We start from the raw sequence: 27982 nt of genomic DNA, 5'->3' as shown, positions 1-27982 counted from the left end.
GAAGGGGTGCAAATAAATTGCCCCACAGCCAGAACCGTCTTCTTTGTAGAGGGCTAAAAGAACCAGGCAAGGTAAGGTGTAGATTGGTTCCACGGAGCTCGGAGTTCATATACGCCGTCCTGTTCCCATCGTACGTTGTTAATCCGACTCTAGTGATCCGGAAGGGGATACCGTTGGAAACACGATTAACCAAACACAACATTTTGACACGTCCCATTATCAGAAGCAAATCCAGCCGTTGCCGGCAGTGACCGTTGGAAGTGATCCGAGATTTCAAAGCCATCAACACAAATTCATTCAATTCTCTACACCATATTCTTCACACGCTGCTGCTTCTTTACTCTTTATTTGCTAGAACAAAGTTTTCTTGCTCTTCTGGGAGGTCTACACTTCGAATCCTGTTGGCTTGTCATGGTGGGCATAATTTCTGTGGCGTTGGCAGTGGAACATCTGCCCACAGCAAGCATACTCTCAACGATATCCACCCAAAACAAGCACCCCAAAGTCATCCTAATACCCAATCTTGATACCCAATTATCTGTCAAATCTACCATAAAACAATTTATTGAAGAATATCTATACATTCCTCCTCATTTACAGTCTATCTCTGCTCCTCTGTTTACGAGACTGAAAGAGAATGAGTCGGTGGAGGATGTCTACTGTAAATATGACTGCAATACGGAGGCTGAGAATCCCGGCCTTCATTTTGATGAAGATACGTGCACACTTTGGGGGTTAGAATCTGGGAAAAGTATACGTTTGCAGGATGACTTGAGGCTACAAGACTACCATATACTCCACAAGTCAAGTATAGCTCTGAAGGTTAGTTTTTTCTTTCTTTCTTTCTTTCTTCTTTAGTTGCTTAGGTAAATTTACCCACATTTTCAAGGGTCACTCTCAATTGTGCTCTAACCAGATGGTAAACACGAGCCCGAGGTTTATAAACAAAACATAAACAGATAGTTTGAACCTGGGTGTCAAACCCTAGATTTGATCTTCATATCATGTGTATTCATCTTTTCTTCTTTTGAGGTCCTTCTTTATTAATATAGAAATCTATTATTAGGTGTTTTGCCTTGATCAGGGATGAGCTTTGAACTGTGCTAATCCATAGCCTTGGCACATTCCTTTGTTTGAATAACCCTTATACAGTACTTGGTATATACGTCTTTGTTCTCTAGGATTGAGGAATATGTATCAAAGACTCCAAGTTAATTTTCCTAGGGTTCAATTGTTGCCTCCAAGGTTAAGCTATGCTCGTTTGGATAATTTATGATCATTATGTTCTTTAAACTAAGTTGACGGGGGCTCAGCCTGGCAAGGATAAGCTGTCTTTTCGGGGACGGGGAAGTGAGCTCAAGGATAAGGTGCATAATCATGTATATAAATCTCAAGCTGTCATAATGAGCTCAGTTTACTTGTTGAGCCTATGCCTGCCTAGATTTAAGACCTTTATGCATTTCAATGCATGACTCATAAATTTACATTCTAAACATATATTATATGCTTCAAATTTTCTCCACGTTTGAGCTTCATCTCAGGGTGCCATAATAAGATCAGATTTCCAAATGAGCAGTGATCAGTTCAAAATAGATTAAACTGATTTCCAAGGCTATTATTGAAAACCTGAGGATTTTGTGACATTTCAATATTTGCAATTCATAAATCAAAAAGTAAATTCTGAACATATCACGCTTGTGTCCAAATAAACTCAGGTTACCAATTAAGCATTGAGACACTCATTACCTCAAATAAAGAATGAATCCGTCTCAAGTTTTTACTTTTTTTTGGTTAAAGGCTTTGTAACAATTCAATGATTGAAATTTAAATGCATGTTCTGTTCATGGGTGTACCTAAAACTTTCTGGGTTCCTTGAGCTTCAATTCAGTATATGCCTATTAAACTGGGGTTTGCAGTTCAGTCCTGGTCCTCGGATACTACCTCAAAATGAATAAATTATTAGGGTGTCCTAATAAGATCAGATTTCTAATTGAGCCCTAAACCTCAGCAGTTCCAAAATAGATTATTGCAGCCCTACAGATTCTGTGACATTCGAATACTTGCCATTCATAATCAAAAATTAAATTCTGAACATTTCACATTTTTGCCCTAATAAACTCAGGTTGCCAACTGAGAACTTTAGGCTCATCAACTCAAATAAAGAATGATTCTAATAACTTTAAGGGTCTTCTGACAAATAAGTCAATGAAATTTAAAAGTGTATTCTGTACATAGTTGTGCATAAAACTTTCTAGACTCCTTAATTTCAATTCATTGTATTCCCAATACACTAGGATTTGCAAATGAGCCCCGATTAGAATTTAAAAAGACTGCATAGATTTAATGACCTTGGTTTAATAGTTGAGTTTAGCTCCATAGTTTAAATTTGTGATATTTCAATGCACGCCATTCGTAAATGTAAATGCTGAACACACCATGTCCTTAAACAAGATAGACTTCCGATTGAACCCTAACAATCATCAGCTATAAATAAATTAAAGAAAATCTGACTTGTGTATGTCTGAAGCTTTTATTGTTGGCTAGGTAGTCGAATCGCTCCCTCCAGCCCATCGTTTCCGAGTATGAGTCGATTCGGAATTAGAAACCGAGGGGAATCGACTATGGGCATGCACAGGAATCAATTTTTCGTTTCGTTTCGTTTGTGTGCGATTTTGTGCTGACGTGGTAATTCCACGTCAACTCTCATCAATGCCTTGACTTTGACCATGGGTACAACCCTAAAATATCTTGTTAAAACATGACGCGGTGTGGGTTTTTCTTTGTTATTTTCACTTCGCACGACCACGTTATTGCTTTCTCTTGCATTTGCTTGTGTTTGTAGCAGATGACCTCCATCAACGCATTTGTGACGTGTTTCTACAGCAGATGACCTCTATTAACGCGACCACCATCTACAACTCTCCTATGTTTGCAACTTATGTCTGCAACTAACAGCCTCCATTATCCTGGCGACCTTCATCTACACGACTATAACTTAGGTTTTTCCAACTCCATTGTCGACCATTCAATATTATTTGGGGTTTTTAAAAAAAATTTACTACCAAAGTTTCAATATTATTATTTTGTTTTCAGAGGATTATTTTAATTAGTTATGTTTGTATTAATATAAATGGTTGTATATACTATATATGTTTGTTAAATTATATATTTATCATATTATAAATATGATAGGGTTAGTGTATTTATTATTTTATAAAATATGTTTATATAAATATATACAAGTTTATAAACACATTAAAATAATCATATTTTTATAAACATATATATATATATATATATATATATATATATATAAGTATATTATAAGATATTAATATGGATATGTATGTTTTGGATATTCATATTAATTTTTTATATATACAAATTGCTTAGATTTTATATTTATTTTTTAATGTAAAGTTTTAAAAGTTATTCTTGTATGAATTGCAGGGTGCTAGTAGTTATTCAAATTTAACATGGCAGGCACTACTCCTACATTTACTGTTGACCCAGCTTCACCATTATGGAGGCATGTGAACATATTAAAGCATGTTCCTGGTGGAGGGACATGTATTTGGATATGTCCTGGATGTGATGTGCAGTATACAAGTTCATACAGCCGCGTGAAAGGGCATTTGTGTGCGATTCCTAGAAAGGGAATCAAAGCTTGTCCAATAAAAGATAAGGTGCCTATACTGGTTTCTAAAATAGCAGCATATATTAAGGAACAAGAGGAACCAGATGCAAGGATTGAAAGCGGGTATGGGAATTTAATGTAAAGTTTTAAAAGTTATTCTTGTATGAATTGCAGGGTGCTAGTAGTTATTCAAATTTAACATGGCAGGCACTACTCCTACATTTACTGTTGACCCAGCTTCACCATTATGGAGGCATGTGAACATATTAAAGCATGTTCCTGGTGGAGGGACATGTATTTGGATATGTCCTGGATGTGATGTGCAGTATACAAGTTCATACAGCCGCGTGAAAGGGCATTTGTGTGCAATTCCTAGAAAGGGAATCAAAGCTTGTCCAATAAAAGATAAGGTACCTATACTGGTTTCTAAAATAGCAGCATATATTAAGGAACAAGAGGAACCAGATGCAAGGATTGAAAGCGGGTATGGGAATCTATTGCTTAAGACCAAAGGAAGAGGCTCATGGAAGTCGCATGCTTCATCATCTCAAAGACATACACCTAGTGCTGCTCCTGATATTGCTGTAGAAAGCCATCCATTTATAAGGAGAAATGAAGATCAAACTAGTAATCCAAAGAGAGCAAGAGGACCATTGGAGATGGCATTTAATAATGATGCTAGAGATATTGCTGATGAAGCGATAGCTAGGTGCGTGTCATGTCCCCAATTTTTGGTGACAGTTCAATTTAATTAATTTAATTAATACTGGTTGTCCAAGGACGACTAATTAATTATTTTAATTAAATAAATAAATAACTTTATATTTAATAAAGTGACTTGGATTATAAAAATATTTAATAAAGTCACTTAAGAGATAAGATCAAAAAGGTTCTAGAAGTCTCTGGAGAGGATGGAGGGAAAAGAATAAATAGGCACCCCGGGGCTCCATTCGAATTAGGCAGTTGATTATCTCTCTTGATTTTTCAGGTTGTGATTCAATCACGGGTGCATTGTGGAACCTAGGGTTTCTACAATTGTCACAGTTGGCCATTGAGAACGATAACTCTCAATTGGTACGCGATTTTGAGGATGTGAAATATCATCCGAATTATTGCAGATTGGAGGTGACGCTGCAGTCATTTCATCAGGGACAAATCTGTGGCCTAAGGCCAAATCTTGCGATTCATTGATCATTGGAGGTTTAGTTAGAAGGGGATTAACTAATTGCAGAACTGGAGAGATTCGAAGGGAAGCTGGAAGCACATTTTCCCATATCTGATCGAATTTGCATGAGAATGGCCGCATAGCTCTCCCCGTACCCAGACGGCTCAATCTATGTGATCGTCACAACTCTTTAATTCTGCAGCATATGAGTATCAACGGCGAGTCTGTAATCAGTACCGGCATCATCTCCTGATGGAAGATTGAATAAGTGTTCATCGTTGATAACCAACACTGAGCAAACACCAGCATCAGCGAATATCATGGGTGAGGAATAGTGAGGATTATTCAGTAAAACTGCAAGCCGACGTGAGTTCCAGAGTTTCGCGTGACGACTGGAACAGCTACAGCTAACATCGTCTCACCATTGTAGTCGAGACTGAGGGTTTCTTTCGCAGGAAATGGGAGCCGTTTAGGTTTGGTCTCCAACAAGAAATTCCGAGCCAAACTATTGCGGACAGCGAAAGAAATTGCGACCTCTCCGAAGACGGAAGCGGAATTGAATCAAGTTAATTTAGATGCCGTTTTATATATATTGAAGCTGTTAATAAACGGCGATTCTAATCAAGCAACCGCGGCCATTACTGCTGTTTGCAAGAGTCTGGAATCACCGGAGGAAATTGCAGGGGGAAATAGACGGCGGATTCATTAATTAAAGACGAGGTTGCAGAGATTTTACTTCAGAATGGTGCTAGGGTAGAAGCAGCAGATTGTAATGACTATCAGACAACACATGTAGTAGCTCAGTACGGCAGACATCTCTTCTGAACCATATTATCACGAAAGGGAATGCCGATTTTGGAGTCCATTACATTGGTCCTCTTACAAAGGCTTCACAGACAGGCCCGCCTACCACCGTTTCCGCTGTGATAGACAACGGGTACTGATGTGTGGAAAAGGGCGAATTCCTGAACCCGATTTGGATAACCGCCGGCAGCATTTCGTGAAGGGTTATTAGCAACTCACGGGACTGAGCTTCTTCAGTATTTGAAATTCTGAGTATCAGATTTCGGGTCAGGGTGGGAGATGCGAACTTCATGGGCAGATAAGAGCAGACCAGTAACAAGCATTTCATATAAGGTTTGGGTTAATATTTCTCTGGCTATCAAGGGTTACAAGTAATTCATTTAACCTTTGTAATTTTTGTACCCAAATTGCTATTTTCTCAAACAAGACTATTATTAGGGATAAGGAGTACTGGTTCTGAATATTAATAATGTCAATCATGATCTAGTAAATCTGTTACAGCTAGCTCATCTGTTAAATAGTCTATTATTGTTTCATTAGTGATTATCACTCTTAGGGCTATTTCAGTGGTATCAGAGCCCGTTTGCCAACTATTTGACGAATTGCCACAGTTCAGTATTGGTTTTTAGTGACCTTTATTAGCTAGGGTCATTTCAGTGGTATCAGAGCCTGTTTGCCAACTATTTGACGAATTGCCACAGTTCAGTATTGGTTTTTAGTGACCTTTATTAGCTAGGGTCATTTCAATGGTATCAGAGCGGTTTTCTTGCCATCCTGTGGGGTGAGAACCGACTTACATGAGTGATCAGCACTCTACTTCAACCAAGATGGACAGATACAACACAAAGTCTCCAAGGACACAATCTTGTACCATTAATAGACACAGTATGCAAAGTCGGAAGTGTGGAAAGGAGGACTATTCAGACATTCAGGATGAGCTCAGAAAAATCAAACATAACATGTCTGAACTGTTGGTTAAACACCACCGTATGCTTGACAGGCTGTCCGACCCAGCTAAGGTGAATAAATCAACTGGATTTCGTTTTGACAAATCTTCTCACAAAGCGTTGACTGATACAATGAGAGATGCTACTAGGAACCTTAATGAGGAGTTCGAGAAACAAGTGTGCAACCAGTCAGAGGCTTCAGTTCGGTCACAGGAAGAAGTGGTGAAGGATATTACGCTGATGGATAGTAACTGTCAACTTGACACTCAAGTTGAGACAGTTGAATACGAGTTTCCCAAAGGTGATGTCTCATGTACTCAGGGTAGTTTGGTTCCGACAAGCAATGATTACAGTAAAGTGAGTTCAGATGATGATGAAGATGTCATTGTGCATGGTGATGAGATACCTGGTGAAAATGAGCAGACATCGAGCATTTATGATTTTGCTGACAGAGAGTACCAGGCTCAGTTAGATGCTTCGTCACATGAGGATGAGAATGGCAGTACTTCACATGATTTGTCCAGCCAGCTGAAGGTAAGCAAAGATAGTATTGTGGCTTCTTTATCTCATCATGACAGGATGCGGGAGATGTTAGAAGAGCACATCCAGATGATTCAGTTACAAGGAAGACATAAGGGAGTTCAGGCAAATTCTCCTTGTTGTGACTTACATGCAATTGGTGAAGGAATGGGAACGACGAAGTTGAGCTATTTACATCTTCTATCAGATCGTGACCATCTTCTAAGCCTTGCCAAAGACTATTCAGATGCCTTGAGGAGGGAGGAGGAAGTTGTCAAGCTTTCTCGCGAACTTGAGGACACTCGAGAAACTTTGGCTTTACAGGACAGGGAAAGACATGGGAATGAGCATGGCATGGAGCTAAGCTTAGTTTCATCTGGCACGTCTGACACTCAGCTTCCTACATTTGATGGGTCATATTTGGTTGCTGATAATGTTACGCATTCATCTAGCATTCACATCCAGGATACAAGGACAAGGTCAGATAGGTTCGTAGAGCCAGTTGGTCACATTATTCAGGTAAGAAGTTTGCTTAAGTTACCGGCTGTCCCCTGTTCACAGATATGGACTCGAGAATGTTTCAGCAGTGTTTGGGATTCAGTTAACCAAAGAACTTTAACACTTTATGGTAGCCATAATTGTTTAAGTACTATCATGGATTTGATTAGCAGCATACACGGTGTTGTCTTTCCTTGTGCCAGCAGTTTGTCCGATGTTGGTATTAGTTTTTATACACCGGTGTTAGGTTTGGTTTATGTATGTAGACGACCATTCTTGCTGAAGGGTGTTGAAGGTTTTTCATATTTGGAAGCATGTACAGATGAGTCCCAGGATCGCTTTGACCTTGATGACATCCGGGAGAATGAAGTGAACAGTTTTGAAGATTCAGCTTCCTTGACAGATTCTTTAGGTACAGAAGAGCTTGACAGTAGAACTACAGATTTTGACACTCTGGATGTTAATATTGAGGATACTCCTTTAAGAGCTCTAGAAGGAGTTTATAGAAGACAGTCTAGCCAAAGCCATCATGTGGTTAGCCAGTTGAAAGTTAGTGAGCGAGACATTGCTATCGCTTGTGAGCATTTTGATACTGCTCGTTAGTTGTTGGCTGTTACTGGTTGGGGTTCTCCTATGACAGATGAGTCCAGCGGTGGTTACTTTTCTTTGGCAGAGATTCATGCCCTGCGTGAAGCTGTTCGGATTTTGAAGCAGGATTATTTACGATTGGTAGCCGACCGTGATCACTTGGTTGAGTGGGGGAGTACAGCATATGAGGCACTCTTGGATCGTGAAGAGGAGGTGAGTGAACTTTCCCAAGGGCTCATAGCGACTACTGAGGCATTAGAGGACACACAGCGAGATCTACAGAAGTCGCAGTTTCAGTTGAAGGAGGTGACCGTGGAGTTGGAGCATTTGCGGTCAAAACCAGCCCCAGACCCAGTTCATTTGACTACTGAGGTAGATGACGGTAAGTACACTCCTACAGTTGCTTTTGAGGAGCTTATTGTTGAGACTGACACACATGTTCAGGGTTTGGAGGAAGTTGGTCTTAATGAGTTTGGGATACCGGTAGAGTCAAGTTTTCAGATTGATTCTTCTCAGATAGTTGATAGTGTGGTACAGTTGAATATGCCACCCTTACGGGAGGACCAGTTGTGGTGTAAAGGGGAGTATGTTAATGTTTCCTCATATAATTTTTACTGCACTGAACCGTTCATGGAGTATTTGCTGGATAGTGCATGTGTTCATTTGGACTCGCATGAAGTGACAGAAGGTGTTCTCATCCATGATACTAGTGTTATTTCCAGATTGGTTGAGAAGATTATAGGGGTCCTTTCTACTATGCTACCTCACAGGGATCTCGAGGAAGTGTTTGTTGAGCAGAATGCATGGGATCCTATCCGACCTACAGTCACTCGGAGTCAGAAATTGGAGCCATCTGTTGATTCCCAGTTCAGTGATGATGAGCCAGCAGCAGAGTTTGGAGGTTCTTATCAGCGTTATGCGGTAGGGTACGCTCATCATTTTCCTTTTGACATAGAGATAGAAGATTTTATTTCACGCAGATGTAGATTGGCTCCAGTTTCTTACCATCCATTAGTGGATAGATTGGCCCTTACTTTCGAAAAAAGAAGTGGTAGTAGCAAGTTATTCAGCCTGCAGCATCAACACACTCGGAGCAGTTTTTCAGAGATTGAATTTGATGGCAGTAATTCAGGTACCTATAGCTGTTGTCATATCTACAGTGCAGTTGGGTGCAAGTGTCATTCTGACAGGGGCTTGAGTTTTGATAAAGTTGATGTTTCAGTTGGCTTGAGTTCCGCAGAATGGTTTCTTCTACTGACATCTACAGTTGGTTTTCAGATGATTTCATCAGAAGTGTCAGTTGTTTGCATGTTGAGTACAGTTTCTCAGTTACTGGTATTGATGATTTCTCCACGGGAGTATGATGCGGATTGGGATGATACACAAATTTACATTTGGGATCCAGGCAGACTGATTGGGTCATGGTTCAGCCATTGCTTGGGGACAAGCAATTTCAGGAAGGGCGGACTGTCATGTCCCCAATTTTTGGTGACAGTTCAATTTAATTAATTTAATTAATACTGGTTGTCCAAGGACGACTAATTAATTATTTTAATTAAATAAATAAATAACTTTATATTTAATAAAGTGACTTGGATTATAAAAATATTTAATAAAGTCACTTAAGAGATAAGATCAAAAAGGTTCTAGAAGTCTCTGGAGAGGATGGAGGGAAAAGAATAAATAGGCACCCCGGGGCTCCATTCGAATTAGGCAGTTGATTATCTCTCTTGATTTTTCAGGTTGTGATTCAATCACGGGTGCATTGTGGAACCTAGGGTTTCTACAATTGTCACAGTTGGCCATTGAGAATGATAACTCTCAATTGGTACGCGATTTTGAGGATGTGAAATATCATCCGAATTATTGCAGATTGGAGGTGACGCTGCAGTCATTTCATCAGGGACAAATCTGTGGCCTAAGGCCAAATCTTGCGATTCATTGATCATTGGAGGTTTAGTTAGAAGGGGATTAACTAATTGCAGAACTGGAGAGATTCGAAGGGAAGCTGGAAGCACATTTTCCCATATCTGATCGAATTTGCATGAGAATGGCCGCATAGCTCTCCCCGTACCCAGACGGCTCAATCTATGTGATCGTCACAACTCTTTAATTCTGCAGCATATGAGTATCAACGGCGAGTCTGTAATCAGTACCGCCATCATCTCTTGACGGAAGATTGAATAAGTGTTCATCGTTGATAACCAACACTGAGCAAACACCAGCATCAGCGAATATCATGGGTGAGGAATAGTGAGGATTATTTAGTAAAACTGCAAGCCGACGTGAGTTCCAGAGTTTCGCGTGACGACTGGAACAGCTACAGCTAACATCGTCTCACCATTGTAGTCGGGACTGAGGGTTTCTTTCGCAGGAAATGGGAGCCGTTTAGGTTTGGTCTCCAACAAGAAATTCCGAGCCAAACTATTGCGGACAGCGAAAGAAATTGCGACCTCTCCGAAGACGGAAGCAGAATTGAATCAAGTTAATTTAGATGCCGTTATATATATATTGAAGCTGTTAATAAACGGCGATTCTAATCAAGCAACCGCGGCCATTACTGCTGTTTGTAAGAGTCTGGAATCACCGGAGGAAATTGCAGGGGGAAATAGACGGCGGATTCATTAATTAAAGACGAGGTTGCAGAGATTTTACTTCAGAATGGTGCTAGGGTAGAAGCAGCAGATTGTAATGGCTATCAGACAACACATGTAGCAGCTCAGTACGGCAGACATCTCTTCTGAACCATATTATCACGAAAGGGAATGCCGATTTTGGAGTCCATTACATTGGTCCTCTTACAAAGGCTTCACAGACAGGCCCGCCTACCACCGTTTCCGCTGTGATAGACAACGGGTACTGATGTGTGGAAAAGGGCGAATTCCTGAACCCGATTTGGATAACCGCCGGCAGCATTTCGTGAAGGGTTATTAGCAACTCACGGGACTGAGCTTCTTCAGTATTTGAAATTCTGAGTATCAGATTTCGAGTCAGGGTGGGAGATGCGAACTTCATGGGCAGATAAGAGCAGACCAGTAACAAGCATTTCATATAAGGTTTGGGTTAATATTTCTCTGGCTATCAAGGGTTACAAGTAATTCATTTAACCTTTGTAATTTTTGTACCCAAATTGCTATTTTCTCAAACAAGACTATTATTAGGGATAAGGAGTACTGGTTCTGAATATTAATAATGTCAATCATGATCTAGTAAATCTGTTACAGCTAGCTCATCTGTTAAATAGTCTATTATTGTTTCATTAGTGATTATCACTCTTAGGGCTGTTTCAGTGGTATCAGAGCCTGTTTGCCAACTATTTGACGAATTGCCATAGTTCAGTATTGGTTTTTAGTGACCTTTATTAGCTAGGGTCATTTCAGTGGTATCAGAGCCTGTTTGCCAACTATTTGACGAATTGCCACAGTTCAGTATTGGTTTTTAGTGACCTTTATTAGCTAGGGTCATTTCAGTGCGTCTATGCAAATGGTTTATCATTCAATTTTGTTAGATCACCCTATTGGCAAGACATGATAAGAAAAATAAATGAAGCTCCAATGGGGTACACAGGCCTAGGTTATGAGAAGGTTCGTACCACTTTATTGACAAAGGAGGTCAAGCATATAAAAACTTTATTGGCTCCTATTAAAGCCTCATGGAAAGAAACAGGAGTGTCCATTATTTCTAATGGGTGGAAGGATGCAAAAAGCAGACCCTTAATTAATGTGATTGCAACGTCCCCTAAAGGGGCAATGTTTCTAAAAGCTATTGATTGTGAGGGCCAAGTAAATGATGCACAATTCATTGCTAACATTCTCATAGAATGCATTAATGAAGTAGGCCCTCAAAATGTTGTCCAAGTTGTAACAAACAATGCAAAGCACTGTAGAGCAGCTGGTATGTTAGTTGAGACACAATTCCCACATATATTTTGGACACCTTGTGCGGTGCATTTGCTCAACCTCATGCTATAGAAGTTGGGTACTAAAATAGCTTGGATCAAACAAGTTTATGATGAAGCTCAAGATATCCAAATGTTCATAACGAACCACCACTTCTCCCAAGCTATTTTTAGATCATTCTCGCGACTGGAGCTTTTGAAGGTAATCCAAAATTCAAATACTACAATTTTATGTTTTACGTTAGTTATAACTTATTATCTTATTTATTTCAGCAAAACTATATATGTACATATTCTTTATTTTTAATTACTTGTTATTTTAATTTTCAAATAGGTTGCTGAGACTACATTCGCATCAAATACAGTTGTCTTGAGACGGCTTGTGAGTGTTCGAGAAGTACTTTCTAGTATGGTGATCAGCCACCAATGGAACACATGGAGGCAATCCAATAGTGAGAGGGCAACTGATATCAGGAGAATGATTTTGGATGAAACTTGGTGGAGTCGTGCAGAATACCTTCTTAGTTTCACAGAGCCCATCCTAGGTATGAAACGCTTTATTGACATGGATAAGCCATGCTTGGGGGAGGTTTATGATGGAATAGACTCAATGATTGAGAATATGAGATCTGTCATAAATGCAAAAGAGCAAGACCCTGAAGAAACCTTCTTCAAGGAGGTGCAATTAATATGTGTTGAGCGATGGAACAAAATGACCACCCCCACTCCATCTTATTGAAGGTAATCCAAAAATTCAATTACTACAATTTAATGTTTTACGTTAGTTATAACTTATTATCTTATTTATTTCAGCAAAACTATATATGTACATATTCTTTATTTTTAATTACTTGTTTTTCTAATTTTCAAATAGGTTGTCGAGACTAGATTCACATCAAATACAATTGTCTTGAGACGGCTTGTGAATGTTCAAGAGGCACTTTCTAGTATGGTGATCAGCCACCAATGGAACACATGAAGGCAATCCAATAGTGAGAGGGCAACTGATATCAGGAGAAGGATTTTGGATGGAACTTTGTTGAGTCGTGCAGAATACCTTCTTAGTTTCACAGAGCCCATCTTAGGTATGATACAAAATGGAACAAAATGTGTTGAGCAATGGAACAAAATGACCTCCCCCACTCCATCTCTTGCCTTCTCATTGAGTCTCAAATATTATAGTGGAGAGATTCTTGCTTTGCCAACAAGGGTGCCACCATATCGTGATGCAGAAGTAGGTGAAGGGGCTAGGAAAACTATTGCTAAACTCTTCCCTAATATTGAAATGGAGGATGCAATTACAAGTGAATTTGCTGATTTTGTACCATCCACTGGTGATAGTCTTGCTGCTGTTCGTGACAAGTATAGGAAGGATACTCACTCTTGGTGGTCTTTATGGCCACAAATCGCCAAACCTCCAAATTTTGGCAATCAAAGTTCTATCACAGGTAAGTTTGTATATACTATAAACTCTAAATCTGGTTGTCATTTTGAAATTAACAAACTCATTTGATTTACTTAAATTTTAGAGACTCCAATGAGATCTTCTTTTGCTTTGCTTCATTAGGTTGCTAGTTCATCTTCAGCTGAACGAAATTGGAGTACATACTCCTTCATCCATTTAGTGAAGCGCAATCAGTTGGCATCAAGCAAAGCTGAGGATTTAGTCTATGTGCATTCAAACTTGCGCCTTCTTACTCACAAATATGATGAGTACAAGGAAGGGGCAGCAAAATTATGGGATGTAGAACCAAAGTCTATTGAGGATTGATGCACCAACTTTACCAATGGAGGATTTAAGTAGCCAGCATATCTTTAGTGCAAATACCAGTGGGATTCAATCATCTAATGTCAATGTTGATGACAATCTTTCTATTGATGATGACCCATATGATTCTGATTAGTGAGCTGATCAGTGATTTCTAGTATTATTTCTATTGCTAACAATAACTATATTTAATGACACTAGCTCGATCTTTTTTGATATCGAAAACTGAATTTCAAATTAAATACTTATGTTTCAAAATCTGAATTTATAATGGTTTTGTTTAGCTGCTAGCATATGTGTTGGTATTTGAATTTTAAATTTAATTTGTTTTTGATATTGGTATGTTTTCTAGCAGCACACATGCATAAATTATATATATATAGATTTTTTGTATATATATGTGGACTTACCCAACACCTAAAAAAAATTATGTCGTACCAGTGTTTCGTACCCACGTACCAATACCCGTTCTCATACCCGATTAGGCTACTTAGATTGTCGGCCTAAGTATTATGTATATTTTGAGCATATCATTTGGTTTAATTTTTTGGGGCTTTTGAGCTCCAACCAAGAGTTTCATAATAAGCTCAAGTTTGATAATTGAGCCCTTAGCATCACCCTGTCAAAATAAAATATAAAACAAATCGAATAAGCTTGAGTAAGGTTCTTACAGTGACCAAAAAGGTTTTCTGACATTTTGACATTTGACATTCATAAATCTATACTCGTAACAAATTTCTAGCTTGAAAATTTCTAGGATTTTGAGTTTGAACTTGGGTTGTGGCCTTAATAAATTGTTGTGGTCTCCAACCTATCCTTAAGCCTCATCAGTTCAAAAAAAGTTAAAATAATCTGAAAAGTCTTTGTGGTTGATGAATGATAAGATTACAAATAGAAAATTAGAAATTCACTCCGATTATATATAGGGAAATGGATTGTGCTTTGTACTAATTATAACATAACTAGATGGTAAACATATTACAAGGTAATTGGTAAATACTTGCTTATTAATAACAGAGACCAAAAGGTCAATTTATACAAAAGGAAGAGACGATGTTTCCTTAGGAAACGATCGTAAAGAATAGAAACATTCTATTCCAGAGAAAGCAAAAAACAAAAGCAAACTAAAGCTAAAGATATTTACAAGCTAACCATTAACTAATAATAGACGTCTTATCTATTATTGTAATACCCTCCCTTAATGGTTAATCTATCTAACACACCAAGCTGTCCTCTGAATTTGACAAACTTATCAGGACCAAGAGGCTTGGTGAGAATGTCTGCAGTCTGATCTGAGGTAGGAACATACTGCAAATCTATAGTCCCGTCTTCAACCAGCTGTCGTATGTAATGACAATGAACATCCACATGCTTGGTTCGTTCATGGAAGACTGGATTCCGTGCTAACTTGATAACGCCTTCGTTATCAACAAACAGAGTAGTCGGTCCTGCTGGTGACATCTGCATATCCCCAAGCATCCGACGAAGCCAGACAGCTTCACATCCTGCCTTAACAGTCCCTCTATATTCAGCCTCTGTAGAAGAGAGAGAAACTGCCTGCTGCTTCTTGCTGGTCCATGTGACTGCACTAGATCCCAAACTGAACACATATCCAGATGTTGACTTTTTATCATCAACAGAGCCTACCCAATCTAAATCTGTGAACCCACTAAGTTTAGGATTAGAACTCCAAGGATACAGAAGTCCATAATCAGAAGTACCCTTCACATAACGAAGCACACGCTTTGCTGCCATCCAATGATCAGCCTTAGGAGCTGTCATAAAGCGTGAAATATAGCTGACTGCGAAGCTGATATCAGGCCTAGTAGCAGATAGGTAGATGAGGTTGCCTACTAGTTGCCTATACGTAGTATCATCAACGGAAGGAGAATCAGACTTGGCTGATAACTTGAGACCTTTCTCCATAGGTGTAGACGCAGGTTTGCAATCCTGCATTCGAAATTTGTCTAACAAGGCTCTGGCATATTTGGACTGAGAGATGAATATACCAGGACACTGTTGCCAAACTTCAACACCTAAGCAATAATGCATGAGCCCAAGGTCAGTCATATCAAAAGACTGGCATAAGTGTTGTTTGATTCCCTAAATCAAAGATGTTGAACTGCCAGTGATGATCAGATCATCCACATAGATAACCAGAAGGATGATGTCACTGTTAGTAGTCTTGATGTACAGATTTGAGTCTGAAGAACTCCTCTTGAAGCCTTGATCACTGAGGTACGTATCAATCTTGATGTACCATGCCCGAGGGACCTGCTTCAAACCATAGAGAGCTTTTACCAATCTGAGAACCTGATGGTCTTTACCAGCAACCTTGAAACCAGGAGGCTGCGTCATGTAGACCTCTTCATGGAGATCACCATTCAGGAAAGCACTCTTTACGTCCATCTGATGGACCTTCTAGCCAAATTGTGCTGCCATGGCTAGGACTAATCTGATGGTGCTCATCTTTGCAGTAGGAGCAAAGGTCTCCTGATAATCAATGCCCTGACGCTGAGAAAAGCCCTTTGCCACTAAACGAGCTTTGTACTTATCCAGAGTACCATCTGATTTGTATTTGATTTTGTAGACCCATTTGCAGCTAATGGGTTTCTTCCCTGGGGGAAGATCAGAAAGGACCCAAGTGTTGTTCTTCAGCAGGCTCTGGTGTTCAGATTGCATGGCCCGTTCCCACTCTGGAATTCCTTTAGCCTCGGAATATGTTTGAGGTTCAAACACACTGTGAATGTTGGCCATAAGAGCAAAGTTAACAGAATCTATAGTTTTGCTCTTTTTCCGACTAGTTCTCCCATCAATGAGCTCATCATCATGAAGATCAACAAGTGTCTTAGCCCACCACTTAGGCCGGAGAGGAGAATGACCAACAGTAGTACTAGGAGATGCTTGATCAGCAGGATCCTGATCAGAAGAATCTGGATCAAACTCAGGTGAAGCATCTTCAAAACGAGGTGATCCTGCAGGAGAAGCCGGAGGTGGCTGTACAGGTATCACTAGCAGGACTGGAGCTGTAGGAGCTACTGGAGCCCTCCCATCAGGTGGACCTAATGGAAGCCAAACTCCCAAATCATGAACCTGCATAGGCTGGACTGCTGGATCAGGAACAGGAGAAACAAGCATGAATGGTCCTCGCTGCTCATCAAAGACTACATCGCGGCTGTATATGAGACGAGATGTCTCAACATCAATAAGGCGGTAGGCTTTGTGAAGACTGCTATATCCAGCAAGCATCAGTTTCTGACTCTTGGCATCCAACTTGGTGCGTGAAGCATCAGGCATCCAAACAAAAGCAAGAGAGCCAAAAACCTTCAAGTGACTGATTCTGGGCTTGCGACTTGACCAGGCCTCTTCCGGAGTTTTACTTTTGACCGCCACTGTGGGTGACCGGTTCAACAGATAAACTGCAATGTTAACTGCTTCTGCCCAAAAACGCTTTGGAACATGTCTGTGTTCGAGCATGGAACGAGCCATCTCGGTGATTGTCCTGTTCCGACGTTCAACTACACTGTTCTGTTGTGGCGTGTGGGGTGTGGTGAACTGGCGTTGGATGCCATGTGTATCCAAGAAGCTGGAGAAAACATTAGAACAAAATTCCCCCTCATTGTCTGATCTAAGAGTAATAATAGATTTCCCAGACTCTTTTTCAACTAAGGGTTTAAACTTCTGAAATACAATAAATGCATCGGATTTCTTTTTAAGGAAATACATCCACATTTTTCTACTGAAATCATCTACAAACAACAGAAAATACCTGTACCCAAGAACAGAAGGAGTGGCCATAGGGCTGCAGATATCAGCATGAACAAGTTGAAGTACTTGAGAAGCTCGCCAAGAATCGCCACTGGGGAAAGGTGTGCGATGTTGCTTCCCAGCCTGACATGCGTCACAAACTCCAAGGTGTTGGGTTTGAATCTCTGGCAAACCAAGAACAAGCTCATCCCGAGCAAGTTGTGAGAGATAATGCACATTTAAGTGCCCATATCGCTGATGCCAAAGTGTGCTGATGGAAGATCGCCGAGCAGCCATAGCTAAGTCCTGAGAATCACCAGAATCAGTAAGTCTGAAAAGACCATGATCCTCAAGACCAACTGCAACAGTAGACTTAGTCGCCCGATCAGTGATGGTGCACTGATGTGAACTGAAGGTGACTGCCAAGTGTGGAGAATGTCGTAGCAACTGACTAACCGAGAGTAGATTTAGTTCCATCCCTGGAACGTAGTACACATCAAGGAATATGAGCTTCCTCCCAACAGACTGAATTTGAATGTTGCCTTTACCAACAACCGTGTACTCTTCTCCACCACCAAAGATAACAGAATCTGAATAAGGCTGGTAGTCAGTAAACCAGTCTCTGCGGTGAGTGAAATGTCGAGAGGCACCTGAATCAATGTACCAGGCAGATGACTGTACATGATCTGCGGGTCTTTTAGCCATGAAGGCGTAAAAGGCAGATTCCACCTGCTCAGTGTGCTCTGCACTGTTCGCTTTGGGTTGCGAACCTGATTGCTTAGACTAGGCAGCTAAGCATTTCCGACATGCAACCTTCATGTGACCATACTTGTGGCAATAGTTGCATTGAATGTTCTTTTTGGTACCATCGGATACTGGAGCAGAAGACTTCTGCTGAGATGGTTGCTGAAACTTGCCCTTATCCTTCTGAAAGGATTTCGCAGCAAAGGCTTGCTCCAGTGGAAGTGGAACTGGAGCTGCTACCGAACTATTGTTTCCACCGATCTTGCTGAAGTAGCAGGGTGCAGAGATCAGTGAACTTTAGATCAACACCAGTAGATGTGATGTTGAGAGTCTTGATAAAATGCTCATAGGAATTTGGTAAACTCCGAAGAGTGATTACCACAATATCCTCTTCCTCCATCTTGCGACCGATGGCAAGTAACTGATCACGGATTTCCTGAATTCGATTCAGGTGTGCCTGGAGCGAGGTGCGCTCATCCATGACAATAGAAAACAGAGTGTTTTTCAGAAAGAAGGCTCTGCTCTTGTCGGAAGTCTCATGAAGACCTTTTAGATGTGTCCAGATTTCGGCCGCTGTCTTGCCGGATGGAATCTGAGAAAGCTGGTCATCAGCTACGGAGAGTTTGAGAAGCATTACTGCCTCTCGATTGTTCAGGACCCGGAGAAGTCGGACGCTGCTTAACACCCAGAACAAGTTGATCGGTGTTTCGATATTCGAAGATTGCAATGATGCGCTGCTTCCAGGTTCCATAATTGCGACCATTGAATTTGGAATTATGCTCGAGCAGAATATTTGTCAGAGATGCCATGGCACGTTTTTCAATGAAAAACTGTGAAAATTTGTGAAGGCACGTTCTTCGAGGCAAAAATACGGAAGACCCAAAAGAATCAGAGAATGACCCAAAAGAAAGCTTGAAAAACCCAGAAGGAATCTGCTGTCATTTTCTGAATCCGCTGGCTCGAAAATCGAGGCACCCAGAAAAAAAGGACGACAACCCAGTTGAGCTCTCGAAAAACCCAGCAAGAATTTGCAAACAAAAAAATTTTCGACCCCAAAAATTAGGGTTTCGAAAAAAAAAGGCCCTAGCTGAAAAAAGCTTGAAAAAACTTCAGATTTCTTGATGAAAAATGGTCGAATCTGCTTCCCAGAGCACGATGACAGACTGAGAGGGCTAAGAGCATGAAGATTTGATATAGAAACATGCAGATTTTCACCCCAAAAACACGAGTCTCCAAAAAATGGCCACGATTTCCATGCGATTTGCAGACCCGTAATTCGGGAATTTCTCCAAGCAGAAAAACCCTAGGTGGGTTTTGGAGAAATTAGCTGAAATAATTTTGGAAAAATTTAAACAAATAATTTCAAGAAGAAATTATAAATTTTTCCAAAAAAATTTAAGTATTTAGCTCTGATACCATATTACAAGGTAATTGGTAAATACTTGCTTATTAATAACAGAGACCGAAAGGTCAATTTATACAAAAGGAAGAGACGATGTTTCCTTAGGAAACAATCATAAAGAATAGAAACATTCTATTCCAGAGAAAGCAAAAAACGAAAGCAAACTAAAGCTAAAGATATTTACAAGATAACCATTAACTAATAATAGACGTCTTATCTATTATTGTAATAAAACATGGGGTCACATTCAATTGGTTTATGTGCCAAAAATAAAGATAGAGATCTCACCATATATCTTGTAGGGAACACGTGAGAGGAAGTTGGCATTGAGATAATCACAGCTCTAATTTTCTACATTAGTTTACTGCTTAACAAATACCCACTTCCTCTTCTTTTTGTCCATTTAAAAGTTTCTCTACAAGTGACTTTCTATCTTGTTGCTCCACAGCCACCAATGATCTCTATCATAGCAATTTAACATCTATTATTTGAAAACTACTTACATGGAAATGATTAACGTATGAACAAGATCATCTATCTATGATATGGGGAGTTGTGAATGGTAGAGAGAAGGAGCCCATTTCTCACTTATTATTAAATATTAAAATTTCCATTTGGGTGATAAAATTGGGCATGTACCTTATTTAGACAAGGCAACAAACTTAATTTTGATGGTTGCTGACATCCCGAAGTGTATATTGTGTTTTTAGATGACAATGACACACATTTCAAGGGCAATCAGGAATTGAAAATTTAGTTTTAATAAGAATTTATATTGTGTAGATGTTAGGCATGTTAATAAAAAGAAGAGTGAGTAGTAGGGTGATAGGCATGTTAGGCATGTTATTGATAGATATATTGTCCAATCCCCATAAATTCGATGGCTTGTATATGCCCCCATATACATTGGTGGACATTCACTAAAATGTAAAATAAGGTAGAAAATTGGAGTTATGATTGTCTGAGTGCCAACTTCATTTCATGTGTTCCATGCAAAATAAATGATGAGATTCTCCAATTTCAAGGTTAATAAGCATGGGTCAAACCCAATTGTGCTTTGTACTAACTAAAACATAAATTGATGGTAAACTTGACCTACATTCTCAAGGTTTGTAAACATGGGCCACACTCTACGTGCCCAACTTCATCAGGCAAATTTAAAAATATTGTAAGCTATATTAGATGAATTGATTTTTATTGGAATTTGGAATATTTAATAATGAGTGAGAAAAGAGGCTCCATCTCTCTATTGTTCACAATTTCCCATATCATAGATAGATGATCCAGTGCATATGATAATCATTTGCATGCTTAAGTAGTTTTCAGAGAGTTAGATGGCCAGTTGCTATAATGGATATAGAAAGTCATTTGCAGATAAAATTCTAAGTGGACGAAAAGAAGAGGCAATAGGTGTCCATACATTGATAAACATAATGCCAAATCTCTACTATTTGGATGGCTTGGAAGTGTTCCGTATAGTGGTTGGCATTTGCAAAAAGTAAAAGAAGGTAGAAAATTGGAGTTAAGATTGTCTGAGTGCCACCATGCAAAATAAATGGTGATTTTCTCCATTTTCAGGGCTTATAAACATGGGCCAAACTCAATTCTCCTTTGTACTAATTACAGCATAACCAGATGGTTGAACCACATTCGCAAGGTTTGTAAACATGGGCTACACTCAATTGTGCTCTGTATTAATTACAACATAACCACATCTTCACTTCTGCTTTAAAGAATTCTATCAAAAGGATTTTTGCCTTAGGAGATCCATATAGTAGATATGAGCCTTAAAACTCTGATAGCTCGTCATTTTGGTACATTTCTTGGTTATATACGTCAAGCATAGCTGTATACTCTAGGATTGAAGGATATGTGCCCATCTAATTTTCATAGGGCTCAATTGTTCCTCATGAGCTTAAGCTTTGCTCATTATCTTCTTCAAACTTAAGCTGGCTTTCAGGGAAATGAAACTGTGGGTGCAGAATCAAGTATATAAATCTCAAGGTGTCTTAATGAGCTCGATTTACTTGTTGAGCCCCACAACTTCTATCAGCTCAAAATAAAAAATTCTACGAAGCCTGCATAGATTTATGGTCTGTAGAGTCTACACATTTCAATACTTGATATTCATAAATCTACATTCTAAACATATACCATATGCTTTAAATTTTCTCCACGTCTGAGCCTTAACTGAGGTTGTCCTAATAAGATAACATTTCCAAATGAACCCTGAGCCTCAGCAGTTCAAAATACTTGATATTCATAAATCTACATTCTAAACATATACCATATGCTTTCAATTTTCTCCATGTCTGAGCCTTAACTGAGGGTGTCCTAATAAGATTTCCAAATTAGTCCTGAGCCTCAGCAGTTCAAAATAGATTAAAACAAAATTCAGGAGTTGGTCTAAAGTTATAAACATATCATGCTAGTGTCCTAATAAACTCAGGTTGCCAATTGAGCAGTGAGACTCATCAGCTTAGATAATTAATGGATCTAATTAAGTCGAGTCTCAGGTTTTTACTTTTTTTGTTTTCTTCAAGGGTTTTGTTAGATTAAATATAAAAGCATATTCTATACATGTGTGTACTTCTGGTTGCCTGAGCTTCAATTCAGTGAATGTCTAGTAAGCTGGGGTTTCGCAATTCAGTCCCGATTCTCCTTTGTTACCTTGAAATGAGTAAAATGGAAACTTAAAGGCTGCATAGATCTAAGGTTTAATCTTTAAAGAGAAATTTTTTACCATTTACTATGATAAACTGTCTCCAGTGATGTACGGGAGAAACTATGGGCACATAATCATTTGTTTGGATCTTAAGGGGGTCCTAATGAGCTTGGTTTAGCAGTTGAGTTTCCCAATTTTAAATTTCTTAAATTTGACATTTCAATAGAATTCATTTCTAAATGTAAATTTCTAAGCACACCATGTGCTTTAATTTTCAATGTTTCTTTCTTAAGGTGTTTAGCAGTTGACTTCCACAGTTTACATTTAAACTTAAGCTTTTTATTGAGACTAAAGATTTTGTTACATTTCAATGCATGCCACTCTTAAATGTAACCGTGTGCTAAAATTTTCTCTGCTTCTGGCAATCAACTCAGGGTGACCGAACCAGATAGATTTCTGATTGATCCCTTACAATCAGTTATAATAAATAATATTTTAGAAAAAATAAACCTGTGTATGTTATTGTTAGCCTAAGGGTTATGCATATTCTGAGCATATCATGTGGTTAAATTTTTCTGGGTGTCCTGATAAGCTGAGGTTAAATTTAAACTGAAGCTTTTTATCAAGACTAAAGATTTTGTGACATTTCAATGCATGCCACTCTTAAATGTAACCATGTGCTAAAATTTCCTCTGCTTCTGGCAATCAACTCAGGGTGACCGAACAAGATAGGATTCTGATTGATCCCTTACTATCAGCTATAGTAAAATAATTTTTTAGACAAAATTAATCTGTGTATGTCTAAAGCTTTTATTGTTATAGCCTAAGGGTTATGCATATTCTGAGCATATCACGTGGTTAATTTTTCTGGGTTCCTGAGCTTTAAATCAGAGTGTCCTGATAAGATTTTAAGCTCAGGTTTCCTATTGAACCCTGTGTATCATCTAGTCAAAACAAATAAAGATAAATCTAGTAACTCGAGTAAGTTTCTTTTGGTAACCAAAAAGATTTTATGCAATTTCAAGGCTTGACATTCACAAATTCATATTCTGTAATCCACACATCTGTTCACACTTGGCATTATAAATTTATGATTTGAACCCTCATCAATCAGTCTACTAATTTTCATTATACTTCCTGCTAGATTTTGGATTCCTCGTGCTTATTGAACCCTAATATAGCCTACAGGGATTGATATAAACCAATGAAATGGGAATCTCTGTATAAATTTATGATTTGAATGTCATCCATTAGTATCCTGCAATCCAGCAGATTTGAATCTTCATCAATATTTAATTTACTAATTTCATTATATTTCTTTCAGACAGCACACAGGGATTGATGTCAACCACGAAATTTGAACCTCTGTTCATATTCGCTTACGTGTGCTTCAACTGTTTTATCATCAGGACAAATGATATGATTACAGATAGAAACTCACTCCAGTTATAGAAGGGGAAATGGATTGTGCAAACATGCAGTCTCTGATGATTAATACTAATGCTTTTATGACATTTCAACACTTGGCATTGTAAATGTATGTTTTCATGCCACCCATTAATCTCCACCAGATTTGAACCTTTATCAATCTTCAGTCTGCTAATTTTTACTGTGCTTGCTGACAAATTTCTAGAGTTCCTTGTGCTTATTGAGCCCTAAGTAATATATTCCAAAGGGATGTCAAGCCCATGAAATTTGAACCATAGTGTCTGTGTAACAAATAGAAATTCATTCCAATCATAGATAGGAAAATTAATTGTGCAAGCATGAACTCTTTAATGGTTAATCCTAATGGTTTTATGATATTTCAGTACTTTGACATTATAAATAAATGTTTTGAATGTCACCCATTAGCATCCAGTAGATTTGAAACCTCATCAATCCGTCTACTAATTTTCATTATACTTCCTGCTAGATTTCAGATTCCTTGTGCTTATTGAACCCTAATATAGCCTAGAGGGATTGATGTCAACCCATGAAATGGTAATCTCTGTTTAAACTTGGCATTATAAATTTATGTTTTGAATGTCATCCATTAGTATCCTACAATCCAGCAGATCTGAACCTTCATCAACCTTTAGTTTATTAATTTCATTATATTTCTGTCAGACAGCACACAGGGATTGATGTAACAAATAGAAATTCATTCCAATCATAGATAGGGAAATGAATTGTGCAAGCATGAACTCTTTAACGGTTAATCCTAATGGTTTTATGATATTTCAATACTTTGGCATCATAAATAAATGTTTTGAATGTCACCCATTAGCATCCAGTAGATTTGAACCCTCATCAATCAGTCTACTAATTTTCATTATACTTCCTGCTAGATTTCAGATTCCTCGTGCTTATTGAACAATTGCCCTAATATAGCCTAGAGGGATTGATGTCAACCCATGAAATTTGATCTCTGTTCAAACTTGGTATTATTAATTTATGTTTTGAATGTCATCCATTAGTATCCTACAATCCAGCAGATCCGAACCTTCATTAACCTTTAGTTTATTAATTTCATTATATTTCTGTCAGACAACACACAGGGATTGATGTCAACCATGACAACACACAGGGATTGATGTCAACCATGACATTTGAACCAGGGTTCATATTGGGTTACATGTGCTTCAACTTTTTTATGGCATTGGAGCTTAGCAAACAGGTTATTGAAACTTGTGATAATTTATCCCGCAGATTCTTCCAGAGCATTTATCTGCAGAAGGTGGCCGTATATTTGTAGAAACCAAGGATGGGATTCTACCCCTAGTGGGGATTCGTCCTTCAGCAAGGGTCTCAGAACTGAAACAAAGACTTGAGTCTATGACTGGGATTCCAGCAGCTCATCAACTCTTGTCTTCAGTTGGACGAGTCATGCATGATGAATTCCATATCAACGACTTTGAAGGTTTTCATGCAATTTATGAGGGCAGTATTATTGATCTTTGTAAATCAGGTAAACTTTTTGGTTTAAAACAAGCCTTTTATATCATTTTAGGGATTTCATAAGCAAAAACAGCCCCAGACAACTTAACTTCTGTGTGTCTTATAGCCCCAAACAACTTAAACTTCTGTTTGTCTTATTTGCTTATGATTTGAAACTTCTTTGTGCTCAAATATAGGAGACAGCAATTTGGACCAAGCCCATTGCCACATGGTCGTTTTTCTGCATTTTAGCAATGAACAAACCTCAACTCTTGTAGTCCAGCCTTCATATCTAGTTGGAAGTATTATGCAGATTGTTGAATCTCGCATGGGAATCCCTCACTGGAAGCAGCGAATTATTTTTAATGGTAAGCATATCAAAACATTGTATGCTTTATTGGTTTTAGAATTTGTTTGAAAATTGCCCTAATATAGTAATTATACGTGAATCACTCTTAAATGTTTCATTATATTAGGCCTGCTTTGCAGTGGGCTGCTAGCTAAATTTGTTATAAGATGCAGCTTTCTTTATTCATATCACAATATCTGGAGAAAAAACAAAATATCTGCAGAGGTGCAATTGTTCTTATAACAAAGTAGTTTTGAGGAGCTTCAATAATTTTCATTTTGAGGAGTTTTGTGCAAGATAAAAACAAAGAAAGGAAAATTAAAATTTAATCTTGTGACAGGCAAGGTATTGCAGGAGAAGAAAGTTCTTGCAGACTACTTCATCTATCCAGAATGTACATTCCATGTGAATGTTCTGAAGAGCCCAGGGAAAACTCCTGCAAGATTAGCTTCTACAACTCAATCAGAGGACAAATCAGGTGATTTAATTTGCGTTATGCAGAATTTATTAAATTTTGTCTCTTTAGATTCCTGCCTCAAGTAGATCAAGTAATGATAGCAAAATTCCACAATCGATAGAGATTATTTGAGTTTTTTTTTTTTCCTGGATATTACATTGGAGTTTATATCACCAATGTTTCGGATTACTCTCCATGGTCCATCATCAGGGTGTTACAAGAGTAGCATAAGGAGCGAAAAATCCCTATGCTCCTTATGCTCTCTTGCAACGTTCTATTGATGGATCAGGGAGTGTGGATCCGAAATGTTGATGAAAAAGAACAACAGAATCTACCCAGAATAAATTTCAAACAGGTTGTATTTAATTGTGTGTTGGTTTCATCCTTCCCGGTTCTTTGGCCTCTTAAGAGACAAGTCGTCATATTTTAATCGCAGATCTTTATTTCTTGCAGAACATCTAGAGGAACCTGTGCAAAGGCCCGCTGCCAGAAAATTTAAGCTAATAAGAACCCAATCTGGGCATGTGAAGGGTACTCTTACAGTCCCAGTTCTTACCACTGACAAAATCTCTGACTTAAAAAGAAAAATCAAGAAATCCTTGCAGATTTCAGGGGAAAGGAATACAGCAACAACTGGCATCATTCCTGATTATGTAAACAAGAAAAAGATTTCCAGGACTTCTTCAAAAATCACACCTTGTAAACAGGCCGTGTCTCAAACTTCCACTTCCTACATAACCACCCCTCCACAATCTAAAGATCATTTCTTCACACCGCCCAGTAAACTTGGACAACCTACACCTGCAGCATCTCCTAAAACCTCTGAAAACAAGTTGATTCGCAAGCTACATTTTGGCGATCCTCCCCATTCAGCACAATCTCCCGCTTCACCTGAACAGCCCAACATTCCTCTTAGGCAGGTTCTTCCTCAGATTAGTAGACAACTAAGTTTACACTGCTCCTCTGCTAAAAGCTTTTTACAAAGAGGAAGTGGACAAAACAGATCAATTGTAGCAGATGGATTTGAATCTGAGAATCATCCAAACCAACGAATTGGGAGCAAGAAAGGCATTGGCACTTGGCTCACAGAAAACATTCATAATCTTAAGGGACATATTCGTGTACCATTTGCAGAAAAGTAACCAATTTTATTCATGTACCATCAACTTCTGCAGTTAATGTTTGTTTGTTTTTTTTATACATGGGGGTGTCTCTGCAGCCTAAGGCCAGTGATGACCAGTGACCGATACAAGTTTAGGGTGAGACTAGTCCCTCATGGGTGCAGAACAGCCGCAGAGGCGGAATTGAAGCTGAGACCATGAGGGTGACCCACGACTTCAAACCTATCTGTCTACCATGTGCACTAGGGGTTGCCCCCCTTCTGCAGTTAATGTTGCAGCTCTATCAGTTGTCACATACATCATCTTGAGTTCAATGTAGCAGCAGATTGATATATATCCCTGCCATATAAATAAATCCAAGGAGATTCACTTAGTGATGTTTAAAGTTTTATGCTAAAATGAGAAATCAGTTGTCACAATGCTAATGACTGAGTTGAACGTAGCAGCAGAGATTCACTTGCTGATTGACATATCACTGCCGTATAAATAATTCCAAGGAGATTCCGTAATTCTTGAAGTGTGTCCTTGAATTAATGACTTGCAGCTCCCTTATAACGGCAGGCGTGGTTATATCATACCAAGAAAGAAGAAATGTACTTTTGAAATTAATTTTCTGAGGATATATCTCATATACAATTTTCTGGGGATATACCTTATCTGCTGCATTCTGGAAAGCAATGGAAAACTGTGAACCTGCACTGCTTGATGTGAAGTATATCTATTATTAGTTGTATTCAAAGAGCATATTGTTTCA

The 27982-nt window shown here is 38.8% G+C and overlaps 2 protein-coding genes across 2 annotated transcripts; both read left to right on the top strand.

Annotated features, from left to right (window-relative positions):
* Window positions 1–27982, top strand: LOC149576570 (uncharacterized). Its single transcript, XM_089817893.1, has 5 exons — window positions 1–822; window positions 25074–25332; window positions 25499–25669; window positions 25991–26128; window positions 26561–27982. The coding sequence occupies exons 1-5, from the start codon at window positions 412–414 to the stop codon at window positions 27247–27249; spliced, it is 1668 nt and encodes a 555-aa protein (XP_089674019.1). The 5' UTR covers window positions 1–411; the 3' UTR covers window positions 27250–27982.
* On the top strand, window positions 11663–13480 carry LOC149576571 (uncharacterized). Its single transcript, XM_089816725.1, has 3 exons — window positions 11663–12258; window positions 12391–12797; window positions 12931–13480. The coding sequence occupies exons 1-2, from the start codon at window positions 12190–12192 to the stop codon at window positions 12793–12795; spliced, it is 474 nt and encodes a 157-aa protein (XP_089672851.1). The 5' UTR covers window positions 11663–12189; the 3' UTR covers window positions 12796–12797; window positions 12931–13480.

This window comes from Cupressus sempervirens, chromosome 1, assembly GCF_028749045.1.
Source record: "Cupressus sempervirens isolate cs-2001-9-10 chromosome 1, ASM2874904v1, whole genome shotgun sequence".
Lineage (NCBI taxonomy): Eukaryota > Viridiplantae > Streptophyta > Pinopsida > Cupressales > Cupressaceae > Cupressus > Cupressus sempervirens.
This window is presented reverse-complemented; position numbering and strand designations above follow the sequence as displayed.